Consider the following 20045-nt stretch of genomic DNA (forward strand, 5'->3'; position numbering starts at 1 on the left):
GTGACTCGGGTGGTTATTGTCCTTGATTTTTTTTGACCTTCTGTGACATCGGGTGCTATAGGTGTCCTGGAGGCCAGGTAGTTTTCCCCCAGTGATACGTTGTGCAGACCACACCACCCTCTGGAGAGCCCTGTGGTTGTGGGCGGTGCAGTTGCCGTGCCAGGCGGTGATACAGCCCGACAGATGCTCTCAATTGTGCACCTGTAAAAGTTAGTGAGGGTTTTCGGTGACGAGCTACATTTTTTTCAGCCTCCTGAGGTTGAAGAGGCACTGTTGCGCCTTCTTCACCACACTGTCTGTGTGCGTGGACCATTTCAGATTGTTTGTGATATGTACACTGAGGAACTTAACACCTTCTCCACTGCTGTCCTGTCGATGTGGATAAGGGGGTGCTCCCTTTGCTGTTTCCTGAAGTCCACGATCATCTTGTTTTGTTGACGTTGAGTGAGGTTTTTTTCCTGACACCACACTCCGAGTGCCCTCACCTCCTCCCTGTAGGCTGTCTCGTCGTTGTTGATAATCAAGCCTACCACTGTAGTGTCGTCTGCAAACTTGATGATTGAGTTGGAGGCGTGCATGGCCACGCAGTCATGGGTAAACGGGGAGTACAGAAGTGGGCTGAGAACGCACCCTTGTGGGGCCCCAATGTTGAGGATCAGCGAAGTGGAGATGTTGTTTCGTACCTTCACAACCTGGGGGCGGCCCGTCAGGAACTCCAGGACCCAATTGCACAGGGTGGGGTTGAAACCCAGGGCCTCAAGCTTAATGATGAGCTTGGAGGGTACTATGGTGTTGAATACTGAGCTGTAGTCAATGAACATAATTCTTACATAGGTATTCCTCTTTTCCAGATGGGATAGGGCAGTGTGATGGCAATTACATCGTCTGTGGACCTATTGGGGTGGTATAGGCAAATTGCAAACAATGTAAGAAATGATGCATAAAACAATACAATATAGTTTCCTAAGGACTAGTAGTGAGGTGACCCTCTTTGTCGGTGTCTTCTTGCTAAGTGAATAGGGCTGTGATGGTCATGGAATTTTGGATGACGGCCAGCCCAAATGACAGCAGTCTCCATAATAAGTTGCTGCCATAGAAATAGATTGAATAGAAGGTGCCATCCCCATTCAAATCAATGGTGGCATAATGGTTGAACTGGTGGCCATTGTGAGTGTACCCATAGGAACAAAGCAGAAGGTAAAAGCAGGAAGTGTACCCATCAATATGTGCTGTGATTTGATGATTCACCTCAACTGACATTACAAAAAATGCTTTCCATTGCATGAGCCACATCGGTTAACATAATTTGAATGAACATTCTACATTATCATGGAAATATTACATCACAATACCAGGAATCCATTGCAAGTGTACCCATGAGTTTACCAGTCAAATTGGCAAGGTACCAAACCTGTTCTATTCATTCTATTTCTGTCTTGTGCTGCTGCTGCATTGTGGGGGGTGAATGCAACAAGTGTAGACCTTAACCTTTCTGGCGCAGGCATTCCGCTAGCGACCCACCTCGACAACATCCGTTGAAATTCAACATCCGTTGAAACTCAACATCCGTTGAGTGCGAAATTCAAAATACAGAAATATAAATATTTAACATTCATGAAAATACAAGTGTCATACATCAAAATAAAGCTTAACTTCTTGTTAACCTCTCTGGGATATGTGGGACGCTTGTGTATAAGATACCAAATTAAAGCTACACTCGTTGTGAATCCAGCCAACATGTCAGATTTCAAAAAGGCTTTTCGGGGAAAGCATAAGATGCTATTATCTGATGATAGCACAACAGTAAACAAAGAGAGTGTCGCATATTTCAACCCTGCAGGCGCAACACAAAACGCAGAAATAAAATATAAATCATGCCTTACCTTTGACGAATTTCTTTTGTTGGCACTCCAATATGTCCCATAAACATCACAAATGGTCATTTTGTTCGATTAATTCTGTCCATATATGTCCAAAATGTCCATTTATTTGGCGCGTTTGATCCAGAGAAAAACAGCTTCCAATTTGCGCAACGTCACTACAAAATATCTCAATTACCTCTAAACTTTGCCAAAACATTTCAAACTACTTTTGTAATACAACTTAAGGTATTTGTAAACGTTAATAATCGATCAAATTGAAGACGGGTCCATCTGTTTTCAATACAGGATGACAACAAACTAACGATACTTTTCTAGTCTTGCGCAACTCTCAAACAGTACACATAACGTTACACTGATTCCAGATGGCCGTTCTTCTTCATTGCAGAAAGGAATAACCTCAACCTATTTCCAAAGACTGGTGACATCCAGTGGAAGCGGTAGGAACTGCAAACAGGTTGATTAGAAATCTGGTATCCCAATGAAAACTCATTGAACAGACGGTGACCTCAACAAAAAAAAAAGAAATCTGAATGGTTAGTCCTCTGGGTTTTGCCTGCTACATAAGTTCTGTGTTCATAGACATGATTCAAACAGTTTTAGAAACTTCAGAGTGTTTTCTATCCAAATCTACTAATATTATGCATATTTTATATTCTGGGGATGAGTAGAAGGAAGTTGAAATTGGGCACGTTATTTATCCAAAAGTGAAAATGCTGCCCCCTATCCTAGAGAAGTTAATCCAGCCGCTGTGTCAGATTTCAAAAAGGCTTTACGGCGAAAGCACACCATGCGATTATCTGAGGACAGCGCCCCGCCTCCAAAAGCATGAAAAACATTTTTCAACCAGGCAGGTGCGCCACGAAAGTCAGAAATAGCGATATAATAAATGCCTTACCTTTGAAGATCTTCTTCTGTTGGCACTCCAAAAGGTCCCAGCTACATCAAAAATTGTCCTTTTTGGTCGATAATGTCCTTTATATCCCCAAAACTCAGTTTAGCTGGCGCGCTTCATTCAATAATCCACTGGTTTCCCTCCTTCAAAATGCATACAAAATGAATCCCAAACGTTACCAATAAACTTCTCCAAACAATTTAAACAATGTTTAGAATCAAACCTCAGGTACCCTAATACGTAAATAAAATTTACAATTTTGAATAGTATAAACACTACAGCCAAAATGGCCTCTGTAGCGCCGAGCAGTTGCCATACCGGGCGGTGATGCAACCTGTCAGGATACTCTCGATGGTACGAGTAATATAGATAAACTATCTTGGTAGATAGTGTGGTCTATAGCTTTTCATAAGACGCTCTACCTCAGGCGAGAAATACCTTGAGACTTAAATATTAGACATCGCGCACCAGCTGTTATTGACAAAGACACACACCCCCACCCCTCGTCTTACCAGACGTAGCTTCTCTGTTCTGCCGGTTTATTGAAAATCGCTCCAGCTCTATATCATCCGTATCGTCGTTCAGCCACGACTCGGTGAAACATAAAATATTACAGTTCTTAATGTCCCGATGGTAGGATAATCATAGTCGTAGGCCATCAATTTTATTTTCCAATGATTGCATGTTTGCAAGTAGATTTGATGGCAGTGGGAGTTTACTCGCTCGCCTGCGGATTTTCAAAAGGCAGCCCGATCTGCATCCTCTTTTCCTCCTTCTTTTCTTCAGGTAAATGATGGGGATCTTGGCCTGTTCCCAGGAGAGCAGTATATCTTTCTCGTCCGACTCGTTAAAGGAAAAAGCTTCTTCCAAGTTCGTGTTGAGTAATCCCAGTTCTGATGTCCAGAAGTTATTTTCGGTCATAAGAGATGGTAGCAACCACATTATGTACAAAATAAGTTACAAACAACGCAGAACAACGAACAAAATAGCACAATGGTTACGGGCATGTAAAACGTCAGCCATCCTCTTCGGTTGCCTAGATAACCAAAGACTTGTTTGCTACAACACCTTTTAATTTTTCAGCAAGGAACAACAAACTTATGAAAGCCTCCCATCTTCTTCAAAATGCTTTTGAGGGCTCTGATGGTCCCTCTTTCCAACAGCTTTGAAATCTCCAAGTGGATTCAGTTAGCGTATTGTGTGTGTGTGTGTGTGTGTTATACTGTGTAGATGTGTGTTATGTAATTGGTAAGTGCATGCGTGTGTGTTTGTTAGGCATTACAGGTGTGTGTTTGAGGTATTAAGGTGTGTGTGTGTGTGTGTGTCAGCCAACTGTATGTGGAACCTCTTTCCATGGCAGCTGAACTAAGATGAGTAGGCAGGCACACCCCCCCTCTTGTCTCTTTAAAGACCCCTGCATACCACACACAGCATTATTCAACACACACACAGCATTCATGCTGCACGCTGTTGGCCTTCACTCTGGCCCAGTGAACCCAAATACCAGTGTCCACCACCTCTTGACAGGCCTGCAGCATGCGTCTCCCCAGAGAGCACGCTGACATAACAGCTGAGGAGGAGAGGAGGCTGTAACGACGCTGGTGTGGTAACCTCTTTATTTAGACTCTCTACACCCGCTGGGAAATAGCAATGTTATACTTCCATCTGGTGGGTAAAGTATGTTATGGCAGCCACTCTACTATATGGCTCGCCTCTTTTTACAGTTCCTCAATCGTGGTCTGAATTTTACTTTAAAGGTTTGGGGGGAAATAAGACTGCAATTAGAAAGGGAAGGAAAGTTGGTCTCAAAATATTTGTATATTATTCAATAAGTTGTGAGGACAGATTGGCCCCCCTCCCAACAAATGTGTTTCGGGCATGGGGCATCGTTTTCTATCCTGGGTTTGTTGACTTGCTATAGTAGCCCACTGGCTTTGTGTGCCTGTCTTGTAGCCCTCTGCTTTGCCTGACATCTTTGGTTCCGCCCTATGCTTCCCCAGGGAAGGACGAGGTGCGCGGGCAGTTGGACAGCGCCCTGCAGGATGTGAACGTGCGCTATGCTGTGCTGGAAGAGACTGAGAAGAGAGCCGCGTGCCGTGCGCTCATCGAGGAGAGGGGCCGCTACTGCTCCTTTGTCAGCATGCTCAAACCCATGCTGGTGAGTAGCATCACACTGTTCTTCTCCCTAAATTCACTTTCCCCTCTGTGCCTCGCTCACTCAATTGTGTTCGGACCGCTCCCTCTACACACGCGTGCTGAGTGCGCACACAAGCTCCCGTTAGGCCTACAGAAATAAATGCCTATTAAAAACGTATCTGATGGGATACACAAGCTAAATTCCTTGCCAAAAGACACCAGTTTTATCACAGTTCAAAGTTTACTGAAGTAGAGAAATGCAGTATGTGTTCAAACAACGAGCTGCAGTTTTGGAATAATTGTGCCATCTATATTCCGCTTAGGCTACTTTGCGGTTGTCACTAGTTACCACTGCCACAAAGTCAAAATTGATGATATAAAAAAATGAATGCTCTTTTAAGGTTAGGCATAAGGTTAGCATTGTGGTAAAGGGTTCGTTTTAAAATCAAATTTTAAGAAAAATAGGCAGGGTTTATGACTGTGTCTGTGGTAACTTGTGACAACCCTACTTTGCAATCTGCTAGTGCCATTTAGAATTGTATAGCCAGTAGCTCGCAGCCCACCTATGAGTAGCTTGCCAAACAATTCTGAAAGTACATGCAATTTTCACGTTTTCCAACACAAAACTGTCATGGACAAATCTCACAAGTATCAAATCTCACAAGTATCAGACACCACAAGCTCCCAGCTACTATCTAATCAACTCAACATTGACATTATCAAAACCCTGTTAAGTTTGGCTTTTTAAGCCTAACACAATATCTGCTAACACAATATCTGCCAATTATCTGCAATATTGCTCCTGTCTGTGTGGTGTGCACACTTTTCCATCACTCCGTGTGTAGCCAGTTGATTTGTTAAGTGTTTTGGGTTGACAGAAATACTTACCCCAAAACCTCCTTTAAATGTTAATTGCAAAGATGGCTTACCTGGCAGAAGTATATCATTAATAATGAATTGGCAAACTTTGCCATGAAATGAGCAGCAGCAGTATAAAACCATCACTAGACCGGCCCAGTTACTCACTAGATGCATAATTAAAGCTGCAATATGTAACTTTTTGGGCAACCCCACAACATTTATATACACATGAGTTATTATAGATCTATCATTCTCATTGAAAGCAAGTCTAAGAAGCAGTAGATCTGTTCTGTAAACTCTATTTCTATGCTTCCAATTTTTAAGTTTAGATTTTGCATGTAAACTCAGCAAAAAAAGAAACCCTTTTTCAGGACCCTGTCTTTAAATGATAATTTGTAAAATTACAAATAACTTCACAGTTCTTCATTGTAAATGGTTTTAACACCGTTTCCCATGCTTGTTCAATGAACTATAAACAATTAATGAACATGCACCTGTGGAACGGTCGTTAAGACACTAACAGCTTACAGACGGTAGGCAATTAAGGTCACAGTTATGTAAACCTAGGACACTAAAGAGGCCTTTCTACTGATTCTGAAAAACACCAAAAGAAAGATACCCAGGGTCCCTGCTCATCTGCGTGAACGTGCCTTAGGCATGCTACAAGGAGGCATGAGGACTGCCGATGTGGCCAGGGCAATAAATTGCAATGTCCGTACTGTGAGATGCCTAAGACAGTGCTCCAGGGAGACAGGACGGACAGCTGATTGTCCTCGCAGTGGCAGACCACATGTAACAACACCTGCACGGGATCGGTATATCCGAACATCACACCTGTGGGACAGGTACAGGATGGCAACAACAACTGCCCGAGTTACACAAGGAATGCACAATCCCTCAAGCAGTGCTCAGACTGTCCGCAATAGGCTGAGAGAGGCTGGACTGAGGGCTTGTAGGCCTGTTGTGAAGCAGGTCCTCACTAGACATCACCGGCAACATCGTCGCCTATGGGCACAAACCCACCGTCGCTGGACCAGACAGGACTGGCAAAAAGTGCTCTTCACTGACGAGTCGCGGTTTTGTCTCACCAGGGGTGATGGTCGGTTCCGCGTTTATCGTCGACGGAATGAGCATTACACCGAGGCCTGTACTCTGGAGCGAGATCGATTTGGAGGTGGAGGGTCCGTCATGGTCTGGGGTGGTGTGTCACAGCATCATCAGACTGAGGTTGTTGTCATTGCAGGCAATCGCAACGCTGTGCGTTACAGGGAAGACATCCTCCTCCCTTCCTGCAGGCTCATCCTGACATGACCCTCCAGCATGACCATGCCACCAGCCATACTGCTCGTTCTGTGCGTGATTTCCTGCAAGACAGGAATGTCAGTGTTCTGCCATGGCCAGCGAAGAGCCCGGATCTCAATCCCATTGAGCACGTCTAGGACCTGTTGGATTGGAGGGTGAGGCCTAGGGCCATTCCCCCCCAGAAATGTCCGGGAACTGTCAGGTGCCTTGGTGGAAGAGTGGGGTAACATCTCACAGCAAGGACTGGCAAATCTGGTGCAGACCATGAGATGAGGAGGCGGTGCACTGAAGTACTTATGGTGGCCACACCAGATACTGACTGTTACTTTTGATTTTGACCCCCCCCCCTTTGTTCAGGGACACATTATTACATTTCTGTTAGTCACATGTCTGTGGAACTTGTTCAGTTTATGTCTGAGTCTTATGTTCATACAAATATTTACACATGTTAAGTTTGCTGAAAATAAACGCAGTTGACAGTGAGAGGGCTTTTCTTTTTTTGATTTTTTTGAGTTTATAACTTTCAGTTTTGTACACCAGCTTCAAACAGATGATAATACAATATGTTTGGTTATGGAAAATATATTTCACAGTGGTTTAAATGGTACAATGATTCTCTACACTATACTTGTTTTGTCACAAAAACGGAAAATAGGCAGACTATTAGAATTTTAGCAACCAGGAAATGGCGGAGCGATTTCTGCATGGTCCATCTTTAAATTGCCATATGCACAATTAAAGGAGAATTACACAAAACATCTTGACATCTTCAAATGCATTGACATGGACTGAAAACATCAATTTTCGTTGTTTCTCTATGAACAAGTATCATTTTGAGTGGAAAAACAAAACAATTTGAAAACCAGGAAAAATAAAACGGAGAAAACATAAACTACTGTTCAAAAGTTGGGGGTCACTTAGAATTTTCCTTGTTTTTGAAAGAAAAGCAAAAATAAATGTCTTTTAAAATAACATAAAATTGATCAGAAATACAATGTAGACATTGTTAATGTTGTAAATGACTGTTGTAGCTGGATCTACATAGGTGTACAGAGGCCCATTATCCGCAACCATCACTCCTGTGTTCCAATGGCACGTTGTTAGCTAATCCAAGTTTATCATTTTAAAAGGCTAATTGATCATTAGAAAACCCTTTTGCAATTATGTTAGCACAGGTGAAAACAGGTGTCCTGATTAAAGAAGCAATAAAACTGTCCTTCTTTAGACTAGTTGAGTATCTGGAGCATCAGCATTTGTGGGTTCGATTACAGGCTCAAAATGGCCAGAAACAAATAGCTTTCTTCTGAAACTCATCAGTCTATTCTTGTTCTGGGAAATAAAGGCTATTCAATGCGAGAAATTGCCAAGAAACTGAAGAGCTCGTACTCCGGGATGCTTGCCTTCTAAGCAGAGTTCCTCTGTACAGTTTCTGTGTTATTTTGCCCATCTTAATCGTTTCTTTTTATTGGCCAGTCTGAGATATGGCTTTTTCATTGCAACTCTGCCTAGAAGGCCAGCATCCCGGAGTCGTCTCTTCACTGTTAGACGTGAGACTGGTGTTTTCCGGTACAATTTAATGAAGCTGCCAGTTGAGGACTTGTGAGGCGTCTGTTTCTCAAACTAGACACTAATGTACTTGTCATCTTGCTCAATTTGGCACCGGGGCCTCCCTCTGATCTTTCTATTCTGGTTAGAGCCAGTTGTGCGCTGTTCGGTGAAAGGAGTAGTATACAGCGTTGTACGAGATCTTCAGTCAAGTTTGGACACATCTAGTCATTAAGGTTTTTTGGTTTTTTCTTCTTCAATTTTCTATATTGTAGAATAATAGTGAAGACATCAAAAACTAGGAAATAACACAAATGGAATCATGTAGTTAACAAGAATTTTAATTAATATCATAGATTTTAGATTATTCAAGGTAGCCACCTTTGCCTGATCAATCAATCAATCAATTTTATTTTATATAGCCCTTCGTACATCAGCTAATATCTCGAAGTGCTGTACAGACACCCAGCCTAAAACCCCAAACAGCTAGTAATGCAGGTGTAGAAGCACGGTGGCTAGGAAAAAACTCCCTAGAAAGGCCAAAACCTAGGAAGAAACCTAGAGAGGAACCAGGCTATGAGGGGTGGCCAGTCCTCTTCTGGCTGTGCCGGTGGGAGATTATAACAGAACTATGCCAAGATGTTCAAAAATGTTCATAAGTGACAAGCATGGTCAAATAATAAATCATGAATAATTTTCAGTTGGCTTTTCATAGCCGATCATCAAGAGTTGAAAAACAACAGGTCTGGGACAGGTGGCGGTTCCATAACCGCAGGCAGAACAGCTGAAACTGGAGATAGCAGCAAGGCCAGGCGGACTGGGGACAGCAAGGAGTCACCACGGCGGCAGTCCCGACGCATGGTCCTCGGGGCCAGGTCCTCCGAGAGAAAGAAAGAGAGAAGGAGAAAATTAGAGAGAGCCAAGATTTCAAAATGTTCATAAATGACAAGCATGGTCAAATAATAATCAGGAATAAATCTCAGTTGGCTTTTCATAGCCAATCATTAAGAGTTTGAAAACAGCAGGTCTGGGACAGGTAGGGTTCCATAACCGCAGGCAGAACAGTGTGAAACTGGAATAGCAGCAAGGCCAGGCGGACTGGGGACAGCAAGGAGTCACCACGGCCGGTAGTCCCGACGTATGGTCCTAGGGCTCAGGTCCTCCGAGAGAAAGAAAGAGAGAAGGAGAAAATTAGAGAGAGCCAAGATTTTCAAATGTTCAAAATGACAAGCATGGTCAAATAATAATCAGGAATAAATCTCAGTTGGCTTTTCATAGCCGATCATTAAGAGTTGAAAACAGCAGGTCTGGGACAGGTAGGGGTTCCGTAACCACAGGCAGAACAGTTGAAACTGGAATAGCAGCAAGGCCAGGCGGACTGGGGACAGCAAGTGTCATCATGCCCGGTAGTCCTGACGTATGGTCCTAGGGCTCAGGTTCTCAGAGAGAAAGAGAGAACGAGAGAATTAGAGAGAGCATACTTAAATTCACACAGGACACTGGATAAGACAGGAGAAGTACTCCAGGTAACCAACTTGACCCTAGCCCCCCGACACAAACTACTGCAGCATAAATACTGGAGGCTGAGACAGGAGCGGTCAGGAGACACTGTGGCCCCATCCGAAGAAACCCCCGGACAGGCCAAATAGGAAGGATATAACCCCACCCACTTTGCCAAAGCACAGCCCCCGCACCACTAGAGGGAAATCCTCAACCACCAACTTACAATCCTGAGACAAGGCCGAGTATAGCCCACAAAGGTCTCCACCACAGCACAAACCAAGGGGTTGATGACAGCTTTGCACACTCTTGGCATTCTCTCAACCATCTTCACCTGTAATGCTTTTCCAACAGTCTTGAAGGACTTCCCACATATGCTGAGCACTGCTTTTACTTCACTCTGCGGTCCAACTCATCCCAAACCATCTCAAATGGGTTGAGGTCGGGTGATTGTGGAGGCCATGTCATCTGATGCAGCTCTCCATCACACACCTTCTTGGTCAAATAGCTCTGACACAACCTGGAGGTGTGGTGGTTCATTGTCCTGTTGAAAAACAAATGATAGTCCTGCTAAGCGCATTCCAAATGGGATGGCGTATCGCTGCAGAATGCTGTGGTAGCCATGCTGGTTAAGTGTGCCTGGAATTCTAAATAAATCACTGACTGTATCACCAGCAACGCACCCCCACACCATCACACCTTCTCCATGCTTCACGGTGGGAACCACGCATGCAGAGATCATCTGTTCACCTACTCTGCGTCTCACAAAGACACGGCAGTTGGAACCAAACATTTTGGACTCATCAGACCAAAGGACAGATTTTCACTGGTCTAATGTCCATTGATTGTGTTTCTTGGCCCAAGCAAGTCTCTTCTTCTTACTGGTGTCCTTTAGTAGTGGTTTCTTTGCAGCAATTTGACCATGAAGGCATGATTCACACAGTCTCCTCTGAACAGTTGATGATGTGAGGTGTCTGTTTCTTGAATGTCTCAGGCTTGTAACTCTAATGAACGTATCTTCTGCAGCAGAGGTAACTCTGGGTCTTCCTTTCCTGTGGTGGTCCTCATGAAATCTAGTTTCATCATAGCGCTTGATGGTTTTTGCAACTGCACTTGAAATTTTACTGATTGACTGACCTTCATGTCTTAAAGTAATCATGGACTGTCGTTTCTCTTTGCTTATTTGAGCTGTTCTTGGTCTTTTACCAAATAGGGCAATCTTCAGTATACCACCCCTACCTTGTCACAACATAACTGATTGGCCCAAATGCATTACGAAGGAAAGAAATTCCACAAATGAACTTTTAATAAAGCACACCTGTTAATTGAAATGCATTCCAGTTGAATACCTCATGAAGCTGGTTGAAAGAATGCCAAGAGTGTGCAAATTTGTCCTCAAGGCAAAAGGTGGCTACCTTGAAGAATCTCAAATATACAATATATTTTGATTTGTTTAACACTTTTTTGGTTACTACATAATTCCATATGTGTTATTTCATAGTTTTGATGTCTTCACTCTTCTACAATGTAGAAAATAGTAAAAATGAATAACCCTTGAATGAGTAGGTGTCAACTTTTGACTGGTTCTGTATGAGGCAATTAGGATTCGTTATCTGTAATGGTTATGATAAATTAGGTAATGTTACGCACTGTTGGCATATACAGTGCATTCGGAAAGTATTCAGACCCCTTGACTTTTTCCACATTTTGTGACGTTAGAATTGATTTAGACATTTTTGCAAATGTATATTAAAAAAATAACTGAAATCACATTCACATACAGTTGAAGTCGTAAGTTTACATACACCTAGGTTGGAGTCATGAAAACAAATTTTTCAACCTCTGCAAATTTCTTGTTAAAACTTCTTAGGGATAGGGGGCAGTATTTTCACGTCTGGATGAAAAGCGTGCCCAAAGTAAGCTGCCTGTTACTCAGGCCCAGAAGCTTGGATATGCATATAATTAGTAGATTTGGATAGAAAACACTCTGAAGTTTCTAAAACTGTTAGAATATTGTCTGTGAATATAACAAAACTGATTTGGCAGGCGAAACCCCGAGCACAATCCATCCAGGGAAAATATGTTTTGAGGTCATTGTGTTTTCCAATGTTTTTCTATGGGAACCTGATTTATTAGGGCCCAGATTGCGTTTTCTATGGCTTCCAATAGATGTCAACAGTTTTTAGAAATTGGTCGATGTGTTTCTTTTGAGAAATGAAGAAGTAGTGCTGTTCTTTGTACGTGTCACTCTGAAGGTCTCTAGTATTTTGTTGTGTGTGAACAGGAGCGCGCTCTGGGTTGTTTTTCTTCGGTATTGGAAACTCTTTATCCATTCTTAAATTTGATAGATTATTTACATTTTAGGGTACCTGAGGTTGGATTAGGAACGTTGTTTGAAATGTTTGGACCAAGTTTACAGGTAATTTATTAGATACTTTATAGTCATGTTGGGCGAGTTGGAACCGGTGTATTTCTGAATCAAATGCACCAAATAAATGGACATTTTGGGGATATAAAGAAGGAATTTATCGAACAAAACGACCATTCATTGTGTCACTGAGACATTTGGGATTGCAAAAAGATCTTCAAAGGTAAGGCATTTATTAGGTGCGACTTTTGTGTCGCACCTGCCTGGTTGAAAAATGATTTTCATGTGTTTTGAATGCGGGGCGCTGTCCTCAGATAATCACATGGTGTGCTTTCGCCGTAAAGCCTTTCTGAAATCTGACACAGCGGCTGGATTAACAAGAAGTTAAGCTTTATTTTGATGTATTACACTTATATTTTCGTGAATGTTGAATATTTCTGTAGTTTGAATTTGGCGATCTGCAATTTCACCAGATGTTGTCAAATCTATCCCGCTAACGGGATTGGCGCGTTAAGGGATCACTAAGCGGTTTTAACAAACTATAGTTTTGGCAAGTCGGTTAGGACATCTACTTTGTGCATGACACAAGTCATTTTTCCATAAATTGTTTACCGACAGATTATTTCACTTATAATTCACTGTATCACAATTCCAGTGGGTCAGAAGTTTACATACACTAAGTTGACTGTGCCTTTAAACAGCTTGGAAAATTCCAGAAAACGATGTCATGGCTTTAGAAGCTTCTGATAGGCAAATTTTTTATATATATATATATAAAATATCTGTTATTTTACCAGGTAAGTTGACTGAGAACACGTTCTCATTTACAGCAACGACCTGGGGATGAATGAGCCAATTGTAAACTGGGGATTATTAGGTGACCGCGATGGTTTGAGGGCCGATTGGAGATTTTAGCCAGGACACCGGGGTTAATTTCTTATGGCTGCAATCCCGGTAATGGGATGATATGACAACAGCCAGTGAAAGTGCAGGGCGCCAAATTCAAAACAACAAATCTCATAATTAAAATTCCTCAGACATACATGTGTTTTATATAATTTTAAAGGTAATCTTGTTGTTAATCCCACCAAAGTGTCCAATTTCAAATATGCTTTTCAGCGAAAGCACTACAAACGATTATGTTAGGTAACCACCAAGCCACAGAATAAGCACAGACATTTTTCCAGCCAAAGATAACAGTCACAAAAAGCACAAATAGAGATAAAATTAATCACTAACCTTTGATGATCTTCATCAGATGACACTCATAGGAATTCATGTTACACAATACATGTATGTTTTGTTTGATAAAGTTCATTTTTATATAAAAAAAATCTGAGTTTACATTGGCGTGTTACGTTCACTAGTTTCATAAACATCCAGTGATAGTGCATAGCCACATCTATTCAACAGAAATACTCATCATAAATGTTGATGATAATACAAGTTATACACATGGAATTATAGATATACCTCTCCTTAATGCAACCGCTGTGTCAGATTTCAAAAAAACTTTACGGAAAAAGCAAACAGAACTATAGTCAAATTTGCCGCCATGTTGGAGTCAACAGAAACCAGAAATTACATGATAAATATTCCGTTTGATGATCTTCATTAGAATGCACTCCCAGGAATACCAGGTCCACAAAAAATGCTTGATTTGTTCGATAATGTCCGTTATTTATGTCCAATTAGCTACTTTGGTTAGCGCGTTTGATAAACAATTCCAAAGTCACAAAGCGCGTTCACTAAAACGTGACAATGTCCAAAAGTTCCGTAACAGTCCGTAGAAACATGTCAAACGATGTATTGAATCAATCTTTAGAATGTTGTTAACATAAATCTAGAATAACATTCCAACCGGAAAATTACATTGACTTCAGATGAGCGATGGAACGGAGCTCCCTCTCATGTGAACGCGCATGGTCAAAGAATGGTCACCTCATGGCAGTGGTGACTAATTCTCCTCTCATCCGGCCCCCCTTCACAGTAGAGTCATCAGACAAAGTTCTACAGACTGTTGACATCTAGTGGAAGCCGTAGGAAGTGAAAACTCATCCATCTCGCTGGGATTTCAATGGGAGCTTGGTTGAAAATCCACCAGCCATTTTTTCTCAGGTTTTTGCCTGCCATATGAGTTCTGTTATACTCACAGACATAATTCAAACAGTTTTAGAAACTTCAGAGTGTTATCTATCCAATACTAATAATAATATGCATATATTAGCAACTATGACTGAGGAGCAGGCCGTTTACTCTGGGCACCTCTGTGCACCTTTCATCCAAGCTTCTCAATACTGCCCCTGCAGCCATAAGAAGTTAACACCCCTACTCTTACGATAAGTGCCATGGGATCTTTAATGACCTCAGAGAGTCAGGACACCCGTTTAATGTCCCATCTGAAAGACGGCACCCTACACAGGGCAGTGTCCCCAATCACTGCCCTGGGGCTTTGGGATATTTTTTAGACCAGAGGAAAGAGTGCCTCCTACTGGCCCTCCAACACCACTTCCAGCAGCATCTGGTCTCCCATCCAGGGACTGACCAGGACCAACCCTGCTTAGCTTCAGAAGCAAGCCAGCAGGGGTATGACATCATTTGAGTCAATTGGAAGTGTACCTGTGGATGTATTTCAAGGCCTACCTGCAAATTCAGTGCCTCTTTGCTTGACATCATGGGAAAATCAAAAGAAATCAGCCTCAAAAACACTTCAGAAAAAATGTTGTGGACTGCCACAAGTCTGGTTCATCCTTGGGAGCAATTTCCAAATGCCTGAAGGTACAATGTTCATCTGTACAAACAATAGTACGCAAGTATAAACACCAAACGACCACGCAGCCGTCATACCGCTAAGGAAGGAGACGTGTTCTGTCTCCTAGAAATGAACGTACTTTGGTGCAAAATGTGCAAATCAATCCCAGAACAACAGCAAAGGACATTGTGAAGATGTTGGAGGAAACAGGTACAAAAGTATCTATCCACAGTAAAATGAGTCCTATATCGACATAACCTGAAAGGCCGCTCAACAAGGACGAAGCCACTGCTCCAAAACTGTCATAAAAAATCCAGACTATGGTTTGCAACTGCACATGGGGACAAAGATCGTACTTTTTGGAGAAATGTCTTCTGGTTTGATGAAACAAAAATATAACTGTTTGGCCATAATGACCATCTGTTTGTTTGGAGGAAAAAGGGGGAGGTTTGCAAGCTGAAGAACACCATCCCAACCGTGAAGTACGGTTGGAAGCATCATGTTGTGGTGGTGCTTTGCTGCAGGAGGGACTGGTGCACTTCACAAAATAGATGGCATCTTGAGGCAGGAAAATAATGTGGATATATTGAAGCAACTTCTCAAGACATCAGTCAGGAAGTTAATGCTTGGTTGCAAATGTATCTTCCAAATGGACAATGACCCAAAGCATACTTCCAAAGTTTTGGAAAAATGGCTCAAGGACAACAAAGTCAATGTATTGGAGTGGCCATCACAAAGCCCTGACCTCAATCCTATAGAACATTTGTGGGCAGAACTGAAAAAGCGTGTGCGAGCAATGGAGACCTACACCAGCTCTGTCAGGAGGAATGGGCCAAAATTCACCAAACTTATTGTGGGAAGCTTGTGGAAGGCTAGGTTTGACCCAAGTTAAACAATTTAAAGGCAATGCTACCAAATACTAATTGAGTGTATGTAAACTTCTGACCCTCTGAGAATGTGATGAAAGAAATAAATCATTCTCTGTTATTATTTCTGACATTTCACATTCTTAAAATAAAGTGGTGATCCTAACTGACCTAAGACAGGGAATTCTTACCAGGATTAAATGTCAGGAATTGTGAACGACTGAGTTTAAATGTATTTGGCTAAGGTGTATGTAAACTTCCGACTTCAACTGTAATTGCACATGATTTTGGAATGAGATGATCAACGAGCAGCTGTCCACATACTTTTGGTCATGAATTATATTACCATCCCCTAAGGTTTGAGGAAATTGGGTAAACTGACTTGGATTATATGGTTAGGGGTGATTTCTACCTGCTGGTCGTGTGTCTGTGAACTGATTTGGGATCTGTGGATAGGGGTGACTGGTTTGGTGATTGGTTGTGTGTCTGTGATCTGATCTGGGTTCTGTGGTTGTTTGTGTGCAGGATCATGAGATTAGCATGCTCGGAGAGGTGACCCACCTGCAGACCATCCTGGAAGACCTGAGCACCCTGACGGCAGAGCCCAGCAAACTACCCCCGTCCAGCGAACAGGTTCGATGGATGATTCTTACACACAGCCAAACACTTGACACAGACATCTATATTTTCACAAAAAAAGACATGGACAGACACACACTTGTTCGTGCCACACACACACTGGCATCAATATACCTTCACAAATGTACTTAATCACATACTCGCACACGGTGTTAGAAACTCCCACTTTTCCATATTCTCATTCTCCCACATTGAAACTATTTTTCTCCCTACTTCTGAACAGGTGATCCTGGATCTGAAGGGATCAGACTACAGCTACAGTTACCAGACGCCCCCTGCCTCCCCCAGCAACACACTGTCCCGCAAGAGCAGCATCAGCGGGTAGCTAAACCCACACACATGCATGCATAAACATGCGCACACACACACACACTCTACACAAAGTACTCAGGTAGACATATTGGCACACACATACACACGCACACTGCTTCACACCAAATGTGCTGCCTTTGACACTGCATGGGGGCCATCTTGACATTTTAGAGAGCTCACCAAAGAGGGAGAAGGGTGAAGTGTGCAGGAAGCAAAACTGTATCAAATGGATAGTAGCAGCAGCAGCAGCAGCTAAGTGAAGTTCAGTGTGTCTGTGCTTTTGCACAGATTGGAGCCAGCTAAGGAAGTGTGCTCCCGTAACAGGGTTCAATGGGTTGCCATTTGGGATGCAGCCTTGGAGAGGGATGGAGGGAGGGGTGATGAAGAGAGCAGACGACTGAGTAAAGTTCAGTGTTGACAAGTGAAGTTGAGCCAAGGGAACTGAAGGAAAACATGCGTGGTGTCCTGTCAGAACACATGCAATCTCGCAAAGACACGCACGCACACATACACACATGTTCCTGGCTGCATCTCACTGTATGTGTGAGAGGAATGTGTGTGAAGGGAATAAGCGTCAGTATCCCATTGCCTATGTGTGTTTGGTGTGTGTGTGTTGAGTCTACTGGTCGTCCAGGCCACAGCAAAAACACACTCCCCCCAGGTGGTGATTGGGGTAGAGGGATGACGTCCTCCATCATACACACATGCTAGAAGGATTAGCAGACCGTTGGGAAAATGACTAGGCCTAGACCTCAAGTCTTCACAAGGTGCGCTCAAATTAAATGAGCCAAGGCAGATCAAATCCCCAAGTGCACCATAGCCGAACCCCCCTCTAAAGCACAAAACTGTCTATCAGTGTATTTGAATGTGTTGTTATGTATTCTATTGTAATTGATGTAGCTTATTACATTCATTACATTATTTTCTTGGCCGAAAGTGACATGACTTCTATAATGTACATCAAACAACGGTTTAAACATTTGCCACAGAGCAACAGTAGCGAGCAAGCCGTATGGTATAGTCATTTAGAACGATAATTTCCAGTACAGTGTGTTCTCTGGACCAAGCTCAATTTCCACTTAAGCACCTACTACTGCGGTCAAAACCTGTGGTGTGTTAATATAGCAGAGCATTTATGCATTCAAACCATGAAAGAGGACAGGCTTTCTATTTTAACGATTAGCATGGACACCAACATCCATGAGTGCATTCACACATTTAGTGTCCCAAGTGGCACCCTATTACCTACATAGTGCACTACTTTTGACCAGTGGGCAAAAGTAGTACACTATATAGGGCAGGTCTCTCCAAACCTGTTCATGGAAAGCTACTGTCCTGTCAGATTTCGATCCAACCTCAAATGTAACTAACCTGATTCAGCTAATCAACCAGCTAATTATTAGAATCGGGTGTGCTAGATAAGGGATGGAACCTAAACCTACAGCACGGTAGCTCTCCAGCAACAGGGTTGGAGAGCCCTGATATAGGGAATAGGGTGCCATTTGGGATGTAGCCTTACTATAGTACTCGTTCAAGATAGTTGTAGTGGCTTGGGGCACACCCCCAGTTGAGTTGGCTAAGTGACTTCTTTGTGGATTTTGTGTTCTAGGCTATGTTATGTCTGAGCGTGAATAGGGCAGGACATAGTGCACCAAAACAGATTCAAATGATCAGAAGTTTACCTCACTCACTCACTGTCGTTTGGCTCAGTTTCAGAAGAAATGGTGCAGGTTTTTCATGCCTGGTTGTTTCTCCCTTTTTTCTTTTTCTTTTTTCTCTCTTTTGTTTCCTGCTCTTTTTCATTCATTTGTGCTCTCTCCCACACACACACACTTTTTCCCCGCTCGCTCACTCTTGCTCTCTCTCGCTCTCTCTCAGTAACTACAACTCTGTGAGGCACGTCCCCTCTCTGGACTCCATCACCTCCTCTTTGGATGGCATTCGCCCGCCCTCCATGGAATCAGCACAGGTAACCCACACAGCTGTCTACACTTTCACAGCTCCATTCTGAAGTGCTCCATGTCATCTCAATGCAGAAGCGTGACAGACCCAATATTATTTTGGCAGCTGAATTTTTCCAAACGCATCGATCATCGTCCCATTGCTGCACTTTTTCCCAGGGGGCTCAATTGGAAGTAATTTGGAAAATTATGGCAGAGTGATGCGGGCGCTGGAAGATATGAGCATGTGCGTCTGGGCAGGTGTGATGTAGTTGATGTTTCTGTGATGTTGTCGTTTGTATGTTTTGTGTTTAAAAAATAAAATATTACAATTTGTTCAGTCCACTGCATCATAGGTTCAGTCTATTGCCCTTTCCTAACTTGACTACTGTTGTATATAAACTTTAAACTTATTTGAAAACCCCAGTGAACAGTTTAAAAGAAAGACCTTGCTCTGCCTGGCCCCCTTCCTCTACCTGAGTTACTCATGTTAGACAGTACTCTCTACAACTCCCGTTTCTTCAAACACATCATTCTCTATATCCCTTCCCGTTCCCTTTCCGTGGGTAGTGGCGCTCACCCAGTCCGTTGGCCTGCTTTTGAGGGCTGGGAGGGCACCGCACACTCTCTCAGCGAGGGCAGCTTGCCCACCACCTCCATCCACTCTGTGTGCCCACTGCACCCATGACCGTTCTGCCAGCCACGCCAGCCGCGGACACCACCGTGGGAAAACTCAAGCCTTAATGGCCCCCTGTAATACCCCCCATGGCGTAAACCCCCCAAGTATGGCCCCCACATAACTGTGTGTAGTCTTGTGTGTTTGTGTTTTTTTGTTTGGTGCATGTATGTGTATGTTTTAACACTAGAAAGACCTGACCTCGTTGGACCCCTTCGTGCCAATGACACGTCTTTTGGACGTCAATGTTCTAACAGTCTAATAAGTTGATGTAATATATGCTATTGGAACAATTATAATTTTTCAGGTCTTATGTAACATTAGAATACCCATTTTTGGGGATAACATTTTCATTAGTTTATGTTACTGTAGG

At 42.9% G+C, this 20045-nt stretch overlaps 1 protein-coding gene across 3 annotated transcripts in view; it reads left to right on the plus strand.

Annotated features, from left to right (window-relative positions):
* The window catches only part of mtss1 (MTSS I-BAR domain containing 1), a 128092-nt gene that overhangs the window by 94646 nt on the left and 13401 nt on the right, over positions 1-20045 (plus strand). For all 3 annotated transcript variants that reach the window (XM_023983855.1, XM_023983864.1, XM_070444659.1), the window contains exons 7-10: positions 4776-4933; positions 16631-16738; positions 16968-17065; positions 18935-19025. In XM_023983855.1, coding sequence (XP_023839623.1) covers positions 4776-4933; positions 16631-16738; positions 16968-17065; positions 18935-19025 — 455 coding nt within the window. The remainder of the gene's footprint in view (positions 1-4775; positions 4934-16630; positions 16739-16967; positions 17066-18934; positions 19026-20045) is intronic.

Source organism: Salvelinus sp. IW2-2015, linkage group LG1 (genome assembly GCF_002910315.2).
Source record: "Salvelinus sp. IW2-2015 linkage group LG1, ASM291031v2, whole genome shotgun sequence".
Classification (NCBI taxonomy): Eukaryota; Metazoa; Chordata; class Actinopteri; order Salmoniformes; family Salmonidae; genus Salvelinus; species Salvelinus sp. IW2-2015.